Below are 20,216 nucleotides of genomic sequence, written 5' to 3'. Positions count from 1 at the left end.
ATATGTAACATGTTCTAAGGCTGGATTCACACCTATGCAGTTTCAGTGCTTTTTGCATTTTGCAGATTTGCACTACAGAACATGTTCCATAGGAAACCATGTGTAGCGACGGCCAGGGGCGGGCTGGGCTGGGGGGCAGGGATGCAATTGCCCCCTGGGCTGCTCTGATATGCTGTGGCAAAGGCTGCTGTGCCATCAGCCCAAGAGCACACATGCGCAGATCTTCAGCTGGCCGAGTCCAGTACTGTGATCCAGCGATGTCTTCATGTCAGGGCTGACAGTCTGTGTTACACAGCACAGCCCCGCCCAGCCCCTCCCTCCTCCACACCATTGGCTGGCAGAGGCTGGACCTGCTTCTTTCCCCACCCACACTCCGGGGCAGCCCCTGTGCTGTCTGTGAAGAGGATGTGTGGGGCGGGAAAGTTCAATCTGAGCAGTCCGCTGGAATCCAGTGAGGCTCCTGAGAGGCTGAGACCATCCAAGTAAGTGAGCTCCTCCTCCCTCCCCCACTCTGCAGCCAAAGAGGTTTGTTTTTTTCTAGCAGCCTGAGCAGTACCTTCTAGGTGGTATGATGAGGGCTCACACTGGCATGGTGCGGTTTGGCTGCAGTGCTGGTGTCCTGGCAGTCATCCTGCATGCTGCCCCTGGTCCTATAGAGGTTGCACATTTTTACTGCATGTTCTGAAAGTGCACAAAACGTCCTGCATGCTGCATCTTTGGTGCAATTCCAGAAAATGCAGCAAAAATGTGCACCCTAAAAGAAGTCCAAGGGAAGTCTGGGGGACTGTGAAAGCCGACAGTACACCCACACTACAGCGAAAACTGCAGCACACTAAAGGCTTGTATTCACTTGCAGCAGCCACTCCTCTAAAAAGTGATCCATGCTCAGGTCACTTTTCAGAGGCATTTGACAGGCAGTGAGGAGCTGATATTACATTTCATCCCTGCCTGTTTTAACCCTCTAAATGCCAATCCCTGCAGGTAATGGCATGGTTCACTTTGAACTCCACCTCATTTCCATTACTCTCTGTAGGCGTTAGATGTGCTCCAAACTTATTGTTTGCACATCTAATATCCAAGGGTACTTTCACACTGGGGTGGTTTGGGCAGTAGTGGTAAAGCGCTGCTAATTTTAGCGGCGCTAGCGGGGCACCTCTAGTGTGTTGCTCATTTCAGTGGGTAGGGCAACCCTCCCAAACCGCCCCAATAATGCTGCTTGCAGGACTTTTCAGAATGTCCTGCACGCGCACCACTCCACTGTGAGAGAACTTGGGGGCTTTCACACTGGGGTGGCATGAGAGGCAGTTTACAGGCGCTATTTTTAGCACTAAAACGCCTGTAAAGAGCCTTCAGTGTGAAAGGACCCTAAAAAGAGTTCTGGAAATAAGGTGGAGTTCAAGGTGAATTTCTAAACCTAAGTGGAGCCCCCCTTCCAGAAGATTTGAGGATATTATTAAACAGAGACTGGTGGACTTAGGCCACCATAGACTGATTTAAATTCTGCCTGTTCAGCAGAAATTTCAATCAATCTATGTGCAGACTGGTTGCACAGAATTCGATCTATCAACTGACAATAAAACCAGCTTGTCTTTATTTATTTTTTTGCGATCACTGCTGGCTGCTAAGCTGCCGGCAGCGATCACTGTATTCTGATGGCTTGAAAACTTTCAACTCAAAGCACACACCCACACACAGCTCTTACGGATGCTTAGTAAATCAAGTGCCAGGCTTCTCTAGCATTACACCTGTGTGACTGTGACCAAGTCTGGGCACAAGCTAGCACAGGCTCCTGGAAACATGGGAGGGTGGCCAGTAAGAGGAGAGCTGGGATATGACATTACTTGCCTCATATTCCTGCCACTCCTAAACCTGCTCCACTGCAGCATCAGGCCCACGATGCCCTTAATCTGGCTGGTGCTCTGGTGTGCACCTGCATTTGCTTTTCTCACTACCCGCAATTGACACAGGAGGAGCCTGCACCCTGGTGAATCTGGTGGTCATGCAAAGGAGAAAGCAGGACTTGCGTGTTTAGCCTGCTGAACTCGCTGTGACTCTCGGATTCTCTGCTGGCTTGGCTTGCCCAGTGGTGTGGTGCTCACTCACCAGAGAAGCTCCAGACTCCACAGGTAGCACTTAGTGTAGCGGTAGTGACATCACAGTCTTTAGTCTTCATCTTCCTGCAGTCTTATGGGTCTTTGTACTGAGTGTGGGGAAGGGGCAAGCTCTTTTTCTCAGTCTCTCTGGGGGCAATCATGCAGTCTCTCTGAAAGACTGCTCCAAAATGATTGCCCCACACTGCCTGCACAGAGAGAGTGACCACTTCACACTGCCCACACAGAGAGTGACCACTTCACACTGCCCGCACAGAGAGTGACCGCTTCACACTGCCCGCACAGAGAGAGTGACCGCTTCACACTGCCCGCACAGAGAGAGTGACCGCTTCACACTGCCCGCACAGAGAGAGTGACCGCTTCACACTGCCCGCACAGAGAGAGTGACCGCTTCACACTGCCCGCACAGAGAGAGTTACCGCTTCACACTGCCCGCACAGAGAGAGTGACCGCTTCACACTGCCTGCAGAGAGAGAGTGACCGCTTCACACTGCCCGCACAGAGAGAGTGACCGCTTCACACTGCCCGCACAGAGAGAGTGACCGCTTCACACTGCCCGCACAGAGAGAATGACCGCTTCACACTGCCCGCACAGAGAGTGACCGCTTCACACTGCCCGCACAGAGAGAGTGACCGCTTCACACTGCCCGCACAGAGAGAGTGACCGCTTCACACTGCCCGCACAGAGAGAGTTACCGCTTCACACTGCCCGCACAGAGAGAGTGACCGCTTCACACTGCCCGCACAGAGAGAGTGACCGCTTCACACTGCCCGCACAGAGAGAGTGACCGCTTCACACTGCCCGCACAGAGAGAGTTACCGCTTCACACTGCCCGCACAGAGAGAGTGACCGCTTCACACTGCCCGCACAGAGAGAGTGACCGCTTCACACTGCCCGCACAGAGAGAGTGACCGCTTCACACTGCCCGCACAGAGAGAGTTACCGCTTCACACTGCCCGCACAGAGAGAGTGACCGCTTCACACTGCCCGCACAGAGAGAGTGACCGCTTCACACTGCCCGCACAGAGAGAGTGACCGCTTCACACTGCCCGCACAGAGAGAGTGACCGCTTCACACTGCCCGCACAGAGAGAGTGACCGCTTCACACTGCCCGCACAGAGAGAGTGACCGCTTCACACTGCCCGCACAGAGAGAGTGACCGCTTCACACTGCCCGCACAGAGAGAGTGACCGCTTCACACTGCCCGCACAGAGAGAGTTACCGCTTCACACTGCCCGCACAGAGAGAGTGACCGCTTCACACTGCCCGCACAGAGAGAGTGACCGCTTCACACTGCCCGCACAGAGAGAGTGACCGCTTCACACTGCCCGCACAGAGAGAGTTACCGCTTCACACTGCCCGCACAGAGAGAGTGACCGCTTCACACTGCCCGCACAGAGAGAGTGACCGCTTCACACTGCCCGCACAGAGAGAGTGACCGCTTCACACTGCCCGCACAGAGAGAGTGACCGCTTCACACTGCCCGCACAGAGAAAGAGTGACCGGCAGTGTGAAGCAGTCTCTCTCTCTGGGGCAATGTGGAACAGTCTCCCTCCCTCTCTGTACAGGGAATGTGGTGTAGATGGATGGTGAGCTGATTCGGGGGTTCAATGGGCCACTTGACTATACTTGCCCCCCAGGCCTAAGGCTGCCAGCCCTCCCCTGAGCTGAAAGAACTATTACATTTGAGTTATTAACTGTTAAAGGACTGTTACCATAGGAGACAGCAATCCTGCACTTTCAGAAGTGGTGCCTTGCTGGGTCCTATCCCTGTACGGCTGTCCTAGAAGTCTCCGAGTCTGCAACTAAGGCCGCCCTGGCCCTAACCCTCTTTCCCTCAAAATATATAAAAAGGACTGTCAAAAGAAATAAAACCTCTTTTACATCCAAGAAGTGTCTGGCACCCAATGACTTTCATCATCTTTGCACCCACTATGCCTCACAACCCACCACATATTGAAGAATATCAGCTAACTTTGGCCTAGGAGGTTCTCATCAGACCAAAAAAGGTAAAAGACTTTGCTACAGATGTCTTCTTGAAATTCTCTGAGGTTGCTTGATCTAGGACTTGGGTTAGTTTGGATTATCGTGACATATTGAAACAGGTGAGGGAGCCCTCAGTGTGACCTATGTAAAGGATATTGCGTATACTGTATAATCCTAAAAAAAAGTCCTAGAATTATTCACATCTCTTGGATAGGGCAGGGAAAGCTGTTCAAATTCACTTCAGAAATCCCATCACCACACCTTGTGGAATGCCACTCCCTATGGATGTTAAGCTCACCATATCAACAAATCAAAAATGCCTTAAGAACCCCCTTTCTTCCAACTGCATTAACTGTTGGAGAACCCTCTTCTAATGACAGATCATGGTATAGACTACGCCTTTATACACAGCAACCTTTTACCACAGGAAATCTCTGAATGTTATGAATCTCCTCTCGTCTGCAGTAACTCACAATGAATTTTTTTTTCTCATAGCCCAACTCTGTTAAAGTGGATGTAAATCTGATTCATGAAATTTGAGCAGGGCACATATATCTGCAGTGTGTTCTGATCTCTATTCAAAGCACTATGACCTGTAGCTTTCTCCTGCTCTGTTCTTCTGTTATCGGCATGATCACTTCTGACAAGTTCTCAGTCAACTGAGATAAAAGTAGCCTGAGTTTCAGAGTGTGATATAAATAGGAGTAACAGAGTGCTGAACCATTGAATGAACAGATTTGAAATTCTCTACCTATGAGGAAAGGGGGTGTGTGCCTTTCCTCCAATCAGCTGTGTTGGCTGTATGCCCAGGCTTCACCGCAGTGCTGAACAGGAAGAGAAAATCTAGCAAATCTGAACTTTCTAAAGAATATCTAAAGCTGAAGACAGCAGATATACATGTAAAAACGTATGTAGGGAGATTCGTTTCATCCCTGTGTATCATCTAAGGTTGTACACTTCACTGGGTATACAGTATGTAAGGGTTTACATCCACATTAAATGTAGTAGTACCCCCATAAGGACCACTGAGTGTTGTGGTCCATCTCACACCCTACCCAGCCAGGCACACAGTTCACATTCACCCTCAGGCAGAAAACCAGGCCTTGAACTTTGGGGTATTAAACTTGGATGGGGCAAGGGATGCCCACTTGATTGAAATACAATGTATACGGGATGCAACTTATATACACTTTCTGTATATACTCCTCCACATTACTTGCTAGTACTGGTGCTAGGTATCCACATGGCTACTGAGCCCAGTACCACAGCTTCAGGCCCTGCCAGCCCTCCTTGCTGCAGGTGCCTCTCCACTGTCTGTGTCATCACAGTCCACTCCACTGGCTCTGCACCCATCCCAGACTGCAATCCCTCAGGCGTGCCTCCCCAGTCCTTCCTGTCCTTCCTGTCTGTCTATGTGTCACTCACCAGCTCTCCTGGATATGACCTGTTGTTCCTGCCTGGAGACTTACCTGGAAGTGCTCTTGCTTTCTCCTCCTGTCCAGGACACCTCCATGTGTTCTTAGAATGTCCTTTCCTTACCCAGGACCAACATCACACCCCTCCCCCCCCCCCCCCCCCAAACTGCATAGCTCCCTCAAAGGCACAACAACTTAGCACTCCAAAAAATCCTAGCCATACTACCATCCCACCCTAGACAAATACACTTACAATGTTAAAAACCAGTCATACAGGTAACACGTCAGCTTGTGAGTATTGCTCTCACCACTCGTAGAACCTCCGCCAATGGTGAGCGGCACTCTCAGTGACTGACCCTGTAGCCTCATGGTCATGCCCTAAAGCATTTTGGCATAGGCTGTCAGAGGGAGTCTACCCATTGTAGACAATCTGTGCATGAAATTTTATATTTACATACACGCTAAGGGAAAGTGATGGTGCAGACAGTTGTGTGATAAGATTACTTTATATAGTCTTTATTGATTCTACATGCAGTATATACACACATTTAATCTCCTGAAGAAGCCATAGTCTTGCAAAACATGTTGAGAGAATGTACTGCATCATTGTACAAGATTGTATGTGTAATTGCATATATATATAATGTGCTAAATTAATATTTGAATACAGTTGTGTTGGCACCTTTAAAGTTCCTTCTCAGATGTTTTTAGGGTGCAATTTTAATATGTGCCACAACTGTCATCCTACTTGGCCCTGCAACAATCGGTCCTACTTCCATCCAACTTGAATGAACAGGATATGATTTTGTTCTGACTGATCCTTCGACTTGTCCTTTGACCAATCAAATCAATCCCACTGTGACAAATTCCTTTTTCTGCTGCAGTAATCACGTCAGCTGTCATGAGTCAGATAGGCTGAGGATTCCCCCCCCAAAAGTATTGACTTGCGTCGGACAAGTTAAGACGGCTCTCAGAGGAACCACTGGTTTGTGCACATTGTGTGCTCCCAAAGTCAGAGTGTATATCGCACCAGTGTGAACTGAGCTTTAACCAGTTGCCGACCGCCGATGTACGTCGGTAGAATGGCACGGGCAGGCATAAGGACATACATGTACGTCCCTTGCCTCCCGCGGGTCGGGGGCCCGATCGGGCCCCCGCCCGGTGCCTGCGGCGGTCGGTTTTCATCCGGGAGCGATCCGGGACGAGGGGGCGGCCATTCATTCATGGCCACCCCCTCGCGATCGCTCCCGACGAATAGAAATCCCCGGTGACATCACTTCCTCTCCTGTAATGTAAACACAGGAGAGGAAGTGATGTATTCTCTCCTCAGTGTCGGTATTTTTCGTTCCGACACGGAGGAGAGCGGATCGGTGAGTTGCACCAACACTCTACACACACAGTAGAACATGCCAGGCACACTCACACCCCCCCTTTACCCCCCGATCACCCCCCCAATTACCCCTGCCCCCCAGTCACAGTGACACCAATGTCATTTTTTTTTTTTTTTTTTGCATTGGTGTCATTTGTGACTGTAATAACTGTTAGGGCAGTTAGAGTTAGCCCCCTTTAGTTCTAATGTACCCCCCTAACCCCCCCAATAAAGGTTTAACCCCGTGATCATCCCCCGTCGCCAGTGTCACTAAGGCTGGGTTCAAATTGCTGCGGTTTATGAGAACGAATGTGATTCGCACCGCTCTCTGTGCGAGCGGTGCGATTCGAGTTCAGCCATTCGCCGCACCCGCCGCACCCGCCGCAAATTCGCACGGGACACTTTTTTTTGGCCCGCAGCAGAATCGGATCGCATGGGTGTTCACACCATGCGATCCGAGTTTGCAGATCGCACTGCGATATGCGAACTGATCTGGGGGTGTCAGTAACATTTCACTGACACTCCCAGCAGTTCGCATAGGGCAGTGTGAACTGCCGCCGGGAGGCATGCGATGCGGGAACCCGCCACGGATTCGCGGCGTTTCCGCATCGCTCCAGTGTGAACCCAGCCTAATAAGCGATCATTTTTCTGATCGCCGTATTAGTGTCACAGGTGACGCTAGTTAGGCAGGTAGGTATTTAGGTTCGCCGCAGCTTTTTATAGCGCCAGGGACCCCCATATACTACCGCATAAAGCCCCCTGATTGCCCCCTAGTTAACCCTTTCACCAGTGATCACCATATAACTGTTACAGGTGACGCTGGTTGGTTAGTTATTTTTTTATAGTTTCAGGGCACCCGCCATTTATTACCTAATAAAGGTTTAACCCCCTGATCACCCGGCGGGTGTCATTTGTGACTAATAACTGTTAGGGCAGTTAGGGTTAGCCCCCTTTAGTTCTAAGGTACCCCCCTAACCCCCCCAATAAAGGTTTAACCCCGTGATCACCCCCCGTCGCCAGTGTCACTAAGGCTGGGTTCACATTGCAGCGGTTTATGAGAACGGATGTGATTCGCACCGCACTGCAGTGCAAATCACATCCGATCTCTGTGCGATTCGAGTTCAGCCATTCGCCGCACCCGCCGCAAATTCGCACAGGACCCTTTTTTTGGCCCGCAGCAGAATCGGATCGCATGGGTGTTCACACCATGCGATCCGAGTTTGCAGATCGCACTGCGATATGCGAACTGATCTGGGGGTGTCAGTAACATTTCACTGACACTCCCAGCAGTTCGCATAGGGCAGTGTGAACTGCCGCCGGGAGGCATGCGATGCGGGAACCCGCCGCGCATTCGTGGCGTTCCCGCATCGCTCCAGTGTGAACCCAGCCTAATAAGCGATCGTTTTTCTGATCGCTGTATTAGTGTCACAGGTGACGCTAGTTAGGCAGGTAGGTATTTAGGTTCGCTGCAGCTTTTTATAGCGCCAGGGACCCCCATATACTACCGCATAAAGCCCCCTAATTGCCCCCTAGTTAACCCTTTCACCAGTGATCACCATATAACTGTTACAGGTGACGCTGGTTGGTTAGTTATTTTTTTAGAGTTTCAGGGCACCCGCCATTTATTACCTAGTCTCACTAGTGTACCCCTAAATTTAGGGGTGTCTACTTTCCAAAATGGGGTCATTTGGGGGGGGTTTGTGCCATCTTGGCATTTTATGGCCTTCAAAACTGTAACGCCCTTAGAAAGCCTGAAGGCGGTGCTTGGTTTTCGGGGCCCCGTACGCGGCTAGGCTCCCAAAAAGTCCCACATATGTGGTATCCCCATACTCAGGAGAAGCAGCAGAATTTATTTTGGGGTGTCATTTCACATACGCCCATAGCATGTGTGAGCAATATATCATTTAGTGACAACTTTGTGTAAAAAAAAAAAAAAAATTTTTTTTTTTGTCATTATTCAATCGCTTGAGGCAAAAAAATAAAATATTCAATGGGCTCAACATGCCTCTTATCAATTTCCTTAGGGGGTCTACTTTCCAAAATGGGGTCATTTGGGGGGGTTTTGTACTGCCCTGCCATTTTAGCACCTCAAGAAATGAGATAGGCAGTTGTAAACTAAAAGCTGCGTAAATTCCAGAAAACGTACCTTAGTTTGTAGATGTGACAACTTTTGCGCAAACCAATAAATATACAATTATTGACTTTTTTTTTTACCAAAGACATGTGGCTGAATACATTTTGGCCTAAATGTATGACTAGAATTGAGTTTATTGGATTTTTCTAATAACAAAAAGTAGAAAATATCATTTTTTTTCAAAATTTGCGGTCTTTTTACGTTTATATCGCAAAAAATAAAAATCGCAGAGGCAATCAAATACCATCAAAAGAAAGCTCTATTTGTGGGAAGAAAAGGACGCAAATTTTGTTTGGGTACAACATTGCATGACCGCGCAATTACCAGTTAAAGCAGCGCAGTGCCAAAGTGTAAAAAGACCTCTGGTCATTTACCAGCAAAATGGTCCGGTCTGAAAGTGGTTAAACATAGAAGCTTAGCTTCCATCTCTAGAAGTGGCAGCGCTTCTCTCCCTTGCACATCCTTATGACAGCAAAGGAGGGGGCAGGGGCGGGAATGTACACAGAAACAATATTCTGTTAGCAGCTCCTCCTCCTTAGAAAGTGTCCAGTATTGAAGTGGTTAAACAACCAGGCAAAAGCTGCAACATATCATACCCGGTGGCATTTAATTCCACTTTAAACCATTGGCAACAAGCTTTAACAGTCTAGCAGTAACACCATTTAGCAAGACCAGGAGGAGATTAGTAGCTCAGTTGTGCTTCCCATCACCACTAGAAGTAACTAATTACTAAACACAGAGGTTATTTACTAAAGGAAATGCCACTTTACACTGTAAGCGCACTTTGAAGTAACATCGCTGTAGATCCAAGGAGGACATGCAAGGAAAATAAAACAGCATTTTAGCTTGCACACGATTGCCGATTTTATCATCCAGAGCTTCCACTCATTTCAGATCTACCCCTTAGATTGCACTTCCAAGTCCTTTTGTAAATAACCCACATCCCCTTGCTCAGAAATAGTTCAGTGGGTGTGGTTTCCCTGCTGTGCATTCTGGGAGAGTTTAAGGCCAAATGCCATTTTTTGCTTTCTGGAGGTACATGATCCCAACCCCAGGGCCCGCCTGGCATCTGTGATGCATAGTCTTGCGCCTCAGGGCCTGCTGGCCCAAGGCTTCGCAGTTGAGCGTGTAGGCCCAGGAATGTCTTGGGGCAGAGACTCTGGCATATTATCAGCTGCTAGGTCAAGAGAGAGGGGCCTATCTGGTGACTGCTGGATCCAGTCTGTGGAGCTGTTTGTCCTCTGAATCTGACACCTCTAACCCACGATTACCAGGCGTCTGAAATCCCTTATCCTCCAACCCTCTATAGAAGGACTGTACACATACCAAAAGGCCAACATCTTTGTTAGGATCAAGTTAAAAATGTACAGAAAATAGTCTGACAGCCAACAGATCTTGCTGAACCAGGGTAGGGTGTGTTTTTTTTTTTTTTTTGAAGAAGAAACACCCCACACACCAGGGCTCGAGTCCTGCGGGAACGGCGTTCCCGTACTATTTCCACAACGGGAACGCCGTTCCCATTAGCCGCCTGAGGCTATTCAGTGCGTAGTCCGCCGCTCCTCGGCCGCCTGAGTGACTGGTTGCTAGGCTAGGGCCGCTCCACGTCTAGCAACCAGTCACATGACGTCGGCCGTACACGTGGCACACACTGGAGTCAGCGACAGACACATGCCGCTGGGATCCGGACTGTCTCCTCCCTCCCCTCTACCTAGTGCCAGACAGTCCAGGCCTCCTGGGGCCACAGCCGCTGCACTGCTACCAGTATACTTCTCTCCCGAGAAGTAAACCAGGTTAGTCACTAGTATGTTAAGTTACACTCTGCAATACATACCCTGCCAACACTCTGCAATACATACCCTGCCAATACCTACTCTGCAATACCCAGCAATGCCCTGCCAATACTTACCCTGCTAATACCCATCCAAAATATTATTGGGGGGAGATGACGTGGATATTACAGTGGGGACTATAGGGTGGTGACATTCACAGGTTTTTGCAAATTCAATTATTATTTGCTGATCCGATCTGTGACTCTGATCCAAGGAATGATCCGATCCGTGAGTTTTTTGATCAGTTGCCAATAATCTTGCACGATAAGGGCAACGTTATTCCAGTTTGTGGGATATTTTCTAATTTGCTGTATTTGAATTTGGAACAGGGTGCATTTGTGGTAGAAATTCCCTGCGAGGGAAAGATCATCACCCATTGTGTTGATTATTCTGTTTGAGAAGGTAACTTATTTTGTTTTTGTAAACTGGCACTTTACAATAAATGTACTGTATTTTCTGTGAAATATATATGCATATGAGCGTACCTTTATTTTTTTGGTGGGGGAGTTGATCTTGGGTGGGAGTTCCCACACTTTTTTCCCCCGGACTTGACCCCTGCCACACACCATGAACCATTAAATGTTGTAGTTTAAATGCAGCGGTGTTTTGTGGAATTCTTTAAATTTTAACTTAAGTAGGACACAGAAAATGCAATTTCAAAGCATATTTATTAGACAGAATTATGGTACAAATGCAATGGTCACCACATTCTCAGACTGCCAATGTTTCCTATTTAAACTTGTCCTTTGAAGTGAACCTTGGCATTAGTCATACAGGGCAATGTAACTGGATTTCTTAACAGAAATTACTTGGAAGTAGATTGCACTTGCCACCTGGTATCCTGGTACTAGTACTTGCAGCTGAGTTCTAAAGCCCTGAGCAAGTCTTCACTTGTTAGAAAGTCAGGATTGTACACAGGAATCTCAACTGTTGACAGAGCATTGACCACAGGGAAAGAAAGTACAACCTGCCCAAAGTATCTATGAAATTTCTCAGTATAAAAACTAATACAGGTCCACTTTAAATGTTACAGTGCCAATAGGAGTGACTGAAGCCACAACATTGGAAATCCAGAACTAATTTCATGCATGTGGAAGGGGGTTATCAGTAGGTGGAGAAGGCTTGTCAAGAATTCTCATGTCACGGCAATGTAGTAATGGCTCTTTTCCCAATCCCATCTTGTAGACAAAGATGTAGACTTTTTGTTGTGGCTTCACAGTGAGTGTCATTGTCTCTGAAACTTCAGTGACCTCATTCCAATTCTCTCTCTCTGTGTTTGTACTAGAGCCGCCGTATTCAGTGCTAAGGGAAAACTGGGCCTTAGCGATTAAAGCACCCAATCCTCCTGTCTCAGCTGAGACAGTTGCTGTTACTTTCCAGTTGTGCTCCATACTGGACATCTTCTCCTTCTCATATCCAACCTTCTTGGAAACCTGATTCTTCCATTCAAGGGGGGTCTGGGAGTCATTGTCAATGGTCTTGATGCATACCCACTCACCATAGGATGGGCCCTTGGCAATAGCCAGGCCTCCAGGCAGAAAGCCGTAGATGCTGGGATGGAACGAGTAGGTATCAACGCCCTCGTTTTTGTTGAAGTTGGTACATCTTGTGTACTTAATCCCTCCCCATTGGTCCTCAGGATTCACAAAATAGTAGTAATTTCTCACACCAAAATAATAAAGGCCATTTCTGCATTCCGGGTGTAGCGTGAATTCTTCACCTGCTTCATATTTGTTCATGTTCCTTGTTCGGCGATAGACCCCTCGGTTCTGAAAAATGATATAGAAGTATCCAAAAGCTGAACAATAATGACTGCCCCCTTGACAGTTAGGGTGTAGGGAATAAACAACGGCACTGTCATCTGTGTTCATGTTTGTAACTCGACGGTAGTTATCTGACTTGATAATGTAGAAGTGGTCATCCTCATAGGCCACGTAATGATCGCCATTCCTGCAGGATGGGTGCAAGCTGAAGATATCCAGCCCTTCTCCATGATTAAAGTTTGATGATCTCATGTAACAATTAAGGTCTGGCCTGACAATATAGTAATACTGGTCCACGCCACAAAAATCTGCTTTACTTTTGCTCTTCGGGACAATCATAGCTGAGATGCTGAAAGGAAGAGAAAAATAAAGATTAAGATATGCACTACATACTTTATTATGCATTTGTAAGTTTTGGTACAGAACTGAATTTCAGTTACTAGAATGTATCCATTACAAGTGGTCATCTAGTAGAAGGTCACCACCTTATGTTTTTGTTTATAGAATATTGTTGTGTTTATACACACACACACACGCTATTAGCAAAGTGAATATAATTAATACAATCATTTCGTCTTTAGGTCAAGCTATATATGGTTATAGTTGCTGACTGGTAGGTTTGAAATAGTATAAAGAACAGTGTGACACAAGGCTAAGGGAGACATAACACAAGACACCTTGCTTACTTTAGACCTATATACAGCCCAACTCCTAACAGCTGTTCTAACAAGAAACCTGACCATAGAGAAAGCAAGAACCCAATTTTATTTTACTACATAGTCTGTTCACATCTTTTGCTTTTCTACAAACAAGATGACGTTTTAACTCATTTTCAAGTTGATGCCAAGTGTGATTAAATAAACTCACTTTGTTTTAAGACAGCTTGGCTATTGAACAAAAACACCTACAAAAGACAATTGACATTACATGTGTCCGAAGTTAACCCCCCCCCACCATCCAATGCGACACAAGCCATCTTGTGAACACAACAGACCTTCGTATGTCAGCTGCTGTCCTTTGCTGTATCTGGATCTACTGTGTACCACACATTTGTGCCCACAAGGGAAGGTGTATTTGACCCTCCATAATTAAAGGTCCCCTCAGTGAGGTGAGAGGCCATCTTTATTTTTGGTGGAGGTTTTATACATATCCATGGAGTCACCTGCATGTTGTATCCATACATCACATGGAATTTATTTATTTATTTTTTTTGGTTCTATCAAGCAATAAAAAAAGTATATGCCCCCCAGGCCATTACAGCATGTTAGGCTGCAGCCACAAGTAGGGATATTATCCATTTCCTCAGTCAGGTATGAACAAGGAACATATGGCCATCACAGTACTGGACAGCAGAAATCTTCCAACAACTTAATTTGTAGTTCTAGAGTGTCAGCTGAGCTGTAAAAGGGGCAAAGGAATGGAATGCCAACCTGAACTCCACCTGCCCCCTCACATTTTCTTGTTATAGCATGTTCTTCAGGAGAGTCCATGTTCAGCTCACAGCACTTCCACATTTCCATGAAAGGTGCGTTAAACCCAGTTTGTGCATTTATGGAACACGCAAGTTGGGCAGTGGCAGGAGTGTCCTTTGTTTACAAAATTCGTGCTCTTTAAAAGTTAGTGTTACCAAACCCACAACAGTAAAATCAGTCATATATAGTAAAGTCTGTTATACTCATTGTGGAACCTAAGGGGGGGGTACTGCAGACAGAGGGTCAGGGGTACTGCAGCCTCAACATTCTGAGGAGAGTGAAATTCTACATGCTTTAACCAGACACCGATAGAGCGTTACCCCAAAAAGACCGGGTCTTGTAAATTTTGGAAATAAACAGTAGTGCTTATTTTTTGGGTCGGTCTTACCATGTAATATGGCGTCTTGTCCCCCTCTCCCTCCCTGTCAGGAATCCCCAGTGTGAACTGAGTTAAAATGTCTGCAAGATCCTATAATCCACTCTGTTACAGGAACACACATTGTACATTATATAATTATGCCAAATTGGTCACAGGAATGACACTGTACCAATGTTATTTGGCACAATTACAGAAATTAATTGTACATTATATATAGCACTGATTGCTGTAAAATGCCAATGGTCCAAAAAAAAAAAAAAAAAAAAAATCCGACACAATGTCACAGTCCTGTAAAAAAGAAATACACACTATCAAAATACCATGAAAGCATCACCTATTTTGTAGGCACTAACTTTTGCGCAAACCAATCAATATACACTTATGATTTTTTTTTTACCAAAAAGAACACATTTTGGCCTTAACTGAGGAAAAATAGTTTATTTTTGGGGGATATTTGTTATAGCAAAAAGTTATTGCTATAAATGCATGTTGCTTGGCTGTCATACTGATTAAATCCCTTCTGTACTCTGAGGGCCTCATCTAGAACAAGCATACAAATCAGAAGATCTGACTTGACTTTCCTGATCTGCAGACAGTTGGTGGCATTAGGAGAAACTCAGCACTGAACACCTACACATTTACCCCAGGCCAGGTATCCTTTGTGCTTACTTAAAGTGGGGTTCCACCCTAAAGTGGAACTTCCGCTCATCGGAACCCTCCCCCCTCCGGTGTCACAGTTGGTACCTTTCAGGGGGGGAGGGGGGGCACAGATACCTGTCTAAGACAGGTATTTGCACCCACTTACAGGCATAGACTCCCACGGGAGTCTATGCCTCTTCCTGTCCCGGCGCGCTGTCTGCTGGGACACACACGGGTCCCAGAGACAGAGCGGACCATTCCTATTGCGCTGTGCGACTCACGCATGCGCAGTAGGGAACCGGGAAGTGAAGCCGCAACGCTTCACTACCCGATTCCCTTACCTAGAATGGCAGCGGCAGCCGCCAAGAGATCGAGTACAATGTTGCCAAAAGGAAAATGCCCCCCCCCCCCCCCAAGAATGGGCAGCCTAGTGAAAGTAGCAATGTGTAGGTTAGGATGTCCCAAGATCTCTGGAAATTAACAGTTTCAGACACCACTAGTTACCTACAACAATACAGTAATGGCAGTTCCCCATCTCCATGTCTGACCTTGAGAATTCTGGAAGGAGTCAGACAGAAGCCAGGACACACTTGAATGTTAGAAGACAAGCAGATGGAGGAGAAAATAAAAATATCTCCCAACCCCTAGTATGCAAGAGTGCACAGGGACACATCCATATAAATTAAAGAAATCATTCATACCCAACACCTATAATTTACATTCTTCAGTATTAGAAATTACACTAGAAAAGGCCAATTCCATATACTTACAATGCAAAGCCTGTGTGCAGAGCTGGAAAAGATCCGTGGTGCTCAGTACATGTGAGCCCAACAATCTGAGCTCCTTCTTATATATGTAGATCACCCAACACACTGATCTCTGATTGGCTGGGTTCACCTTCATTATAATCACCTGATACAATCTCAGGGGGACTTTTGGTAAGAAAATTAGCTACACATTTGCAATTCGGACTGCTTCTTATTTAGCAAAGTATATGTGAGATTTTATTTTGTGTGTTTCCAACCCCTGGAATCCTGGGCAGCCAAAGTAGAACTAAAATATTTTTTTTTTTCATTTTTGGAAGGAGGGAGGCTGACCATACATTATACAATTTTCTTATTTAATTTCCTTTAGATTTACCTTCAACTATGTAGTGCAAGAGTCTGCCTGATTGCATACACATTGAAAGTGTTTAGCTCTGACTTCATATTATATGGTAAATCTAAGGCCTGATTCACACCTATGCATTTTTAGCGCATTTTGCAGATTTGCACCAAAGTCCATTTAGGCTGGATTCACACCTATGCATTTTTAGTGCTTTTTCCATTTTGCAGATTTGCACAACAGAACGTGTTCCATAGGAAACCATGTTAAATGGACTGTAGTACAAATCTGCAAAATGCAAAAAGCACTAAAACTGCATAGGTATGAATCCAGCCTTACCATGATTTCCTATGGAACACACTCTGTAGTGCAAATCTGCAAAATGCACTGAAAACGCATAAGTGTGAATCAGACCTCAGGCCCCTTTCACACAAGCGCTCTGATCAGGTCTGCCTATCAGTTTTTCAGGTGGACCTAATTGGACGCTCCACACCCCTCTATGGAGCGGCGGATGTCTGCTGACATCCGCCAATATCCGATCCGATCCTGTCCGTGAAATCCAGATGGATGGTGACCCTATTTTCAATCTGTCTGAAATATCGGATCGCTAGAATTATTGCTCTAGCTCTAACAATCACGGCTTACCTCACATATCACGTATGTTTGAACACCGTTTTCATACGCGGGCACGACTCACGTATGCGTTCGCATCTGAGTGCAAGCTCAGCAGGACAGGGCACTTTAAAAAATTTTTTTATCTTATTTATTTTATTTTTATTTTTTATTGTTAAAAAATATTTTTTGGGTCACTTTTATTCCTATTACAAGGAATGTAAACCCCTTGCAATAGAAAAAAGCATGACAGGACCTCTTTCATGTGAGCTCTGGGATCAAAAAGACCTCAGATCTCACATATACCCGTGAAAGCAATAAAATAAAAAAATGAAAAAAGTTATTTTTTTCCTGAAAAAAAAAATTCCCCTTTTAACATCATTGGGCGAAAGTGACATTTGACATCACTTCCATTATCCAATGGTATGGAGCCGAACGGGGGCCATCTTTCCCTCACCCGTCTCCATGCCCCAGAGGGGAAAGGACCTGATCGTCTCCGCCTCTACCGACATCTCCGGTAAGCGACGGAGCTTACGGGGAGCAGGTTGGGCACCTCTCCCGCCACAATAAAGGTGATCTTAAGGTGAATGAGCCGCAGAGACCACTATACTATCTCTCTTCTCTATCCAAAAAAAAAAGTTTGCCTTTAGTTATTCTTTACCTCCACATTTGCAAGAACATAATTAATGTACCCATGTGCACCCTAAATATGTAACATGTTCTAAGGCTGGATTCACACCTATGCAGTTTCAGTGCTTTTTGCATTTTGCAGATTTGCACTACAGAACATGTTCCATAGGAAACCATGTGTAGCGACGGCCAGGGGCGGGCTGGGCTGGGGGGCAGGGATGCAATTGCCCCCTGGGCTGCTCTGATATGCTGTGGCAAAGGCTGCTGTGCCATCAGCCCAAGAGCACACATGCGCAGATCTTCAGCTGGCCGAGTCCAGTACTGTGATCCAGCGATGTCTTCATGTCAGGGCTGACAGCCTGTGTTACACAGCACAGCCCCGCCCAGCCCCTCCCTCCTCCACACCATTGGCTGGCAGAGGCTGGACCTGCTTCTTTCCCCACCCACACTCCGGGGCAGCCCCTGTGCTGTCTGTGAAGAGGATGTGTGGGGCGGGAAAGTTCAATCTGAGCAGTCCGCTGGAATCCAGTGAGGCTCCTGAGAGGCTGAGACCATCCAAGTAAGTGAGCTCCTCCCCCTCTCTGCAGCCAAAGAGGTTTGTTTTTTTCTAGCAGCCTGAGCAGTACCTTCTAGGTGGTATGATGAGGGCTCACACTGGCATGGTGCGGTTTGGCTGCAGTGCTGGTGTCCTGGCAGTCATCCTGCATGCTGCCCCTGGTCCTATAGAGGTTGCACATTTTTACTGCATGTTCTGAAAGTGCACAAAACGTCCTGCATGCTGCATCTTTGGTGCAATTCCAGAAAATGCAGCAAAAATGTGCACCCTAAAAGAAGTCCAAGGGAAGTCTGGGGGACTGTGAAAGCCGACAGTACACCCACACTACAGCGAAAACTGCAGCACACTAAAGGCTTGTATTCACTTGCAGCAGCCACTCCTCTAAAAAGTGATCCATGTTCAGGTCACTTTTCAGAGGCATTTGACAGGCAGTGAGGAGTTGATATTACATTTCATCCCTGCCTGTTTTAACCCTCTAAATGCCAATCCCTGCAGGTAATGGCATGGTTCACTTTGAACTCCACCTCATTTCCATTACTCTCTGTAGGCGTTAGATGTGCTCCCAACTTATTGTTTGCACATCTAATATCCAAGGGTACTTTCACACTGGGGTGGTGTGGGCAGTAGTGGTAAAGCGCTGCTAATTTTAGCGGCGCTAGCGGGGCACCTCTAGCACCTCTAGTGTGTTGCTCATTTCAGTGGGTAGGGCAACCCTCCCAAACCGCCCCAATAATGCTGCTTGCAGGACTTTTCAGAATGTCCTGCACGCGCACCACTCCACTGTGAGAGAACTTGGGGGCTTTCACACTGGGGTGGCATGAGAGGCAGTTTACAGGCGCTATTTTTAGCACTAAAACGCCTGTAAAGAGCCTTCAGTGTGAAAGGACCCTAAAAAGAGTTCTGGAAATAAGGTGGAGTTCAAAGTGAATTTCTAAACCTAAGTTGAGCCCCCCTTCCAGAAGATTTGAGGATATTATTAAACAGAGACTGGTGGACTTAGGCCACCATAGACTGATTGAAATTCTGCCTGTTCAGCAGAAATTTCAATCAATCTATGTGCAGACTGGTTGCACAGAATTCGATCTATCAACTGACAATAAAACCAGCTTGTCTTTATTTATTTTTTTGCGATCACTGCTGGCTGCTAAGCTGCCGGCAGCGATCACTGTATTCTGATGGCTTGAAAACTTTCAACTCAAAGCACACACCCACACACAGCTCTTACGGATGCTTAGTAAATCAAGTGCCAGGCTTCTCTAGCATTACACCTGTGTGACTGTGACCAAGTCTGGGCACAAGCTAGCACAGGCTCCTGGAAACATGGGAGGGTGGCCAGTAAGAGGAGAGCTGGGATATGACATTACTTGCCTCATATTCCTGCCACTCCTAAACCTGCTCCACTGCAGCATCAGGCCCACGATGCCCTTAATCTGGCTGTTGCTCTGGTGTGCACCTGCATTTGCTTTTCTCACTACCCGCAATTGACACAGGAGGAGCCTGCACCCTGGTGAATCTGGTGGTCATGCCAAGGAGAAAGCAGGACTTGCGTGTTTAGCCTGCTGAACTCGCTGTGACTCTCGGATTCTCTGCTGGCTTGGCTTGCCCAGTGGTGTGGTGCTCACTCACCAGAGAAGCTCCAGACTCCACAGGTAGCACTTAGTGTAGCGGTAGTGACATCACAGTCTTTAGTCTTCATCTTCCTGCAGTCTTATGGGTCTTTGTACTGAGTGTGGGGAAGGGGCAAGCTCTTTTTCTCAGTCTCTCTGGGGGCAATCATGCAGTCTCTCTGAAAGACTGCTCCAAAATGATTGCCCCACACTGCCTGCACAGAGAGAGTGACCACTTCACACTGCCCACACAGAGAGTGACCACTTCACACTGCCCGCACAGAGAGAGTGACCGCTTCACACTGCCCGCACAGAGAGAGTGACCGCTTCACACTGCCCGCGCAGAGAGAGTGACCGCTTCACACTGCCCGCACAGAGAGAGTGACCGCTTCACACTGCCCGCACAGAGAGAGTGACCGCTTCACACTGCCCGCACAGAGAGAGTGACCGCTTCACACTGCCCGCACAGAGAGAGTTACCGCTTCACACTGCCCGCACAGAGAGAGTGACCGCTTCACACTGCCCGCACAGAGAGAGTGACCGCTTCACACTGCCCGCACAGAGAGAGTGACCGCTTCACACTGCCCGCACAGAGAGAGTGACCGCTTC

At 47.1% G+C, this 20,216-nt stretch overlaps 1 protein-coding gene across 1 annotated transcript; it reads right to left on the bottom strand.

Annotated features, from left to right (window-relative positions):
• Nucleotides 1-11,494: 11,494 nt before the first annotated feature.
• On the bottom strand, nucleotides 11,495-15,904 carry LOC143925422 (uncharacterized). The gene is made up of 2 exons (XM_077449975.1): nucleotides 15,869-15,904; nucleotides 11,495-12,957 (listed from the first exon to the last, which is right to left on the bottom strand). The coding sequence occupies exon 2, from the start codon at nucleotides 12,945-12,947 to the stop codon at nucleotides 11,928-11,930; it is 1,020 nt and encodes a 339-aa protein (XP_077306101.1). The 5' UTR covers nucleotides 12,948-12,957; nucleotides 15,869-15,904; the 3' UTR covers nucleotides 11,495-11,927.
• Between the last annotated feature and the right edge of the window lie 4,312 nt (nucleotides 15,905-20,216).

Source organism: Lithobates pipiens, unplaced genomic scaffold, assembly GCF_037356315.1.
Source record: "Lithobates pipiens isolate NorthernLeopardFrog02 unplaced genomic scaffold, aLitPip1_a1.2 Scaffold_22, whole genome shotgun sequence".
In the NCBI taxonomy this organism is placed as follows: Eukaryota; Metazoa; Chordata; class Amphibia; order Anura; family Ranidae; genus Lithobates; species Lithobates pipiens.
Note: the sequence above shows the minus strand (reverse complement) of the source record. Positions and strands in the feature narration are given on the sequence as shown.

What these genes read in the sequence shown, in the direction of transcription:
- LOC143925422 (XM_077449975.1), bottom strand. Translation starts at nt 12,947, where the DNA reads ATGATTGTCCCGAAGAGCAAAAGTAAAGCAGATTTTTGTGGCGTGGAC.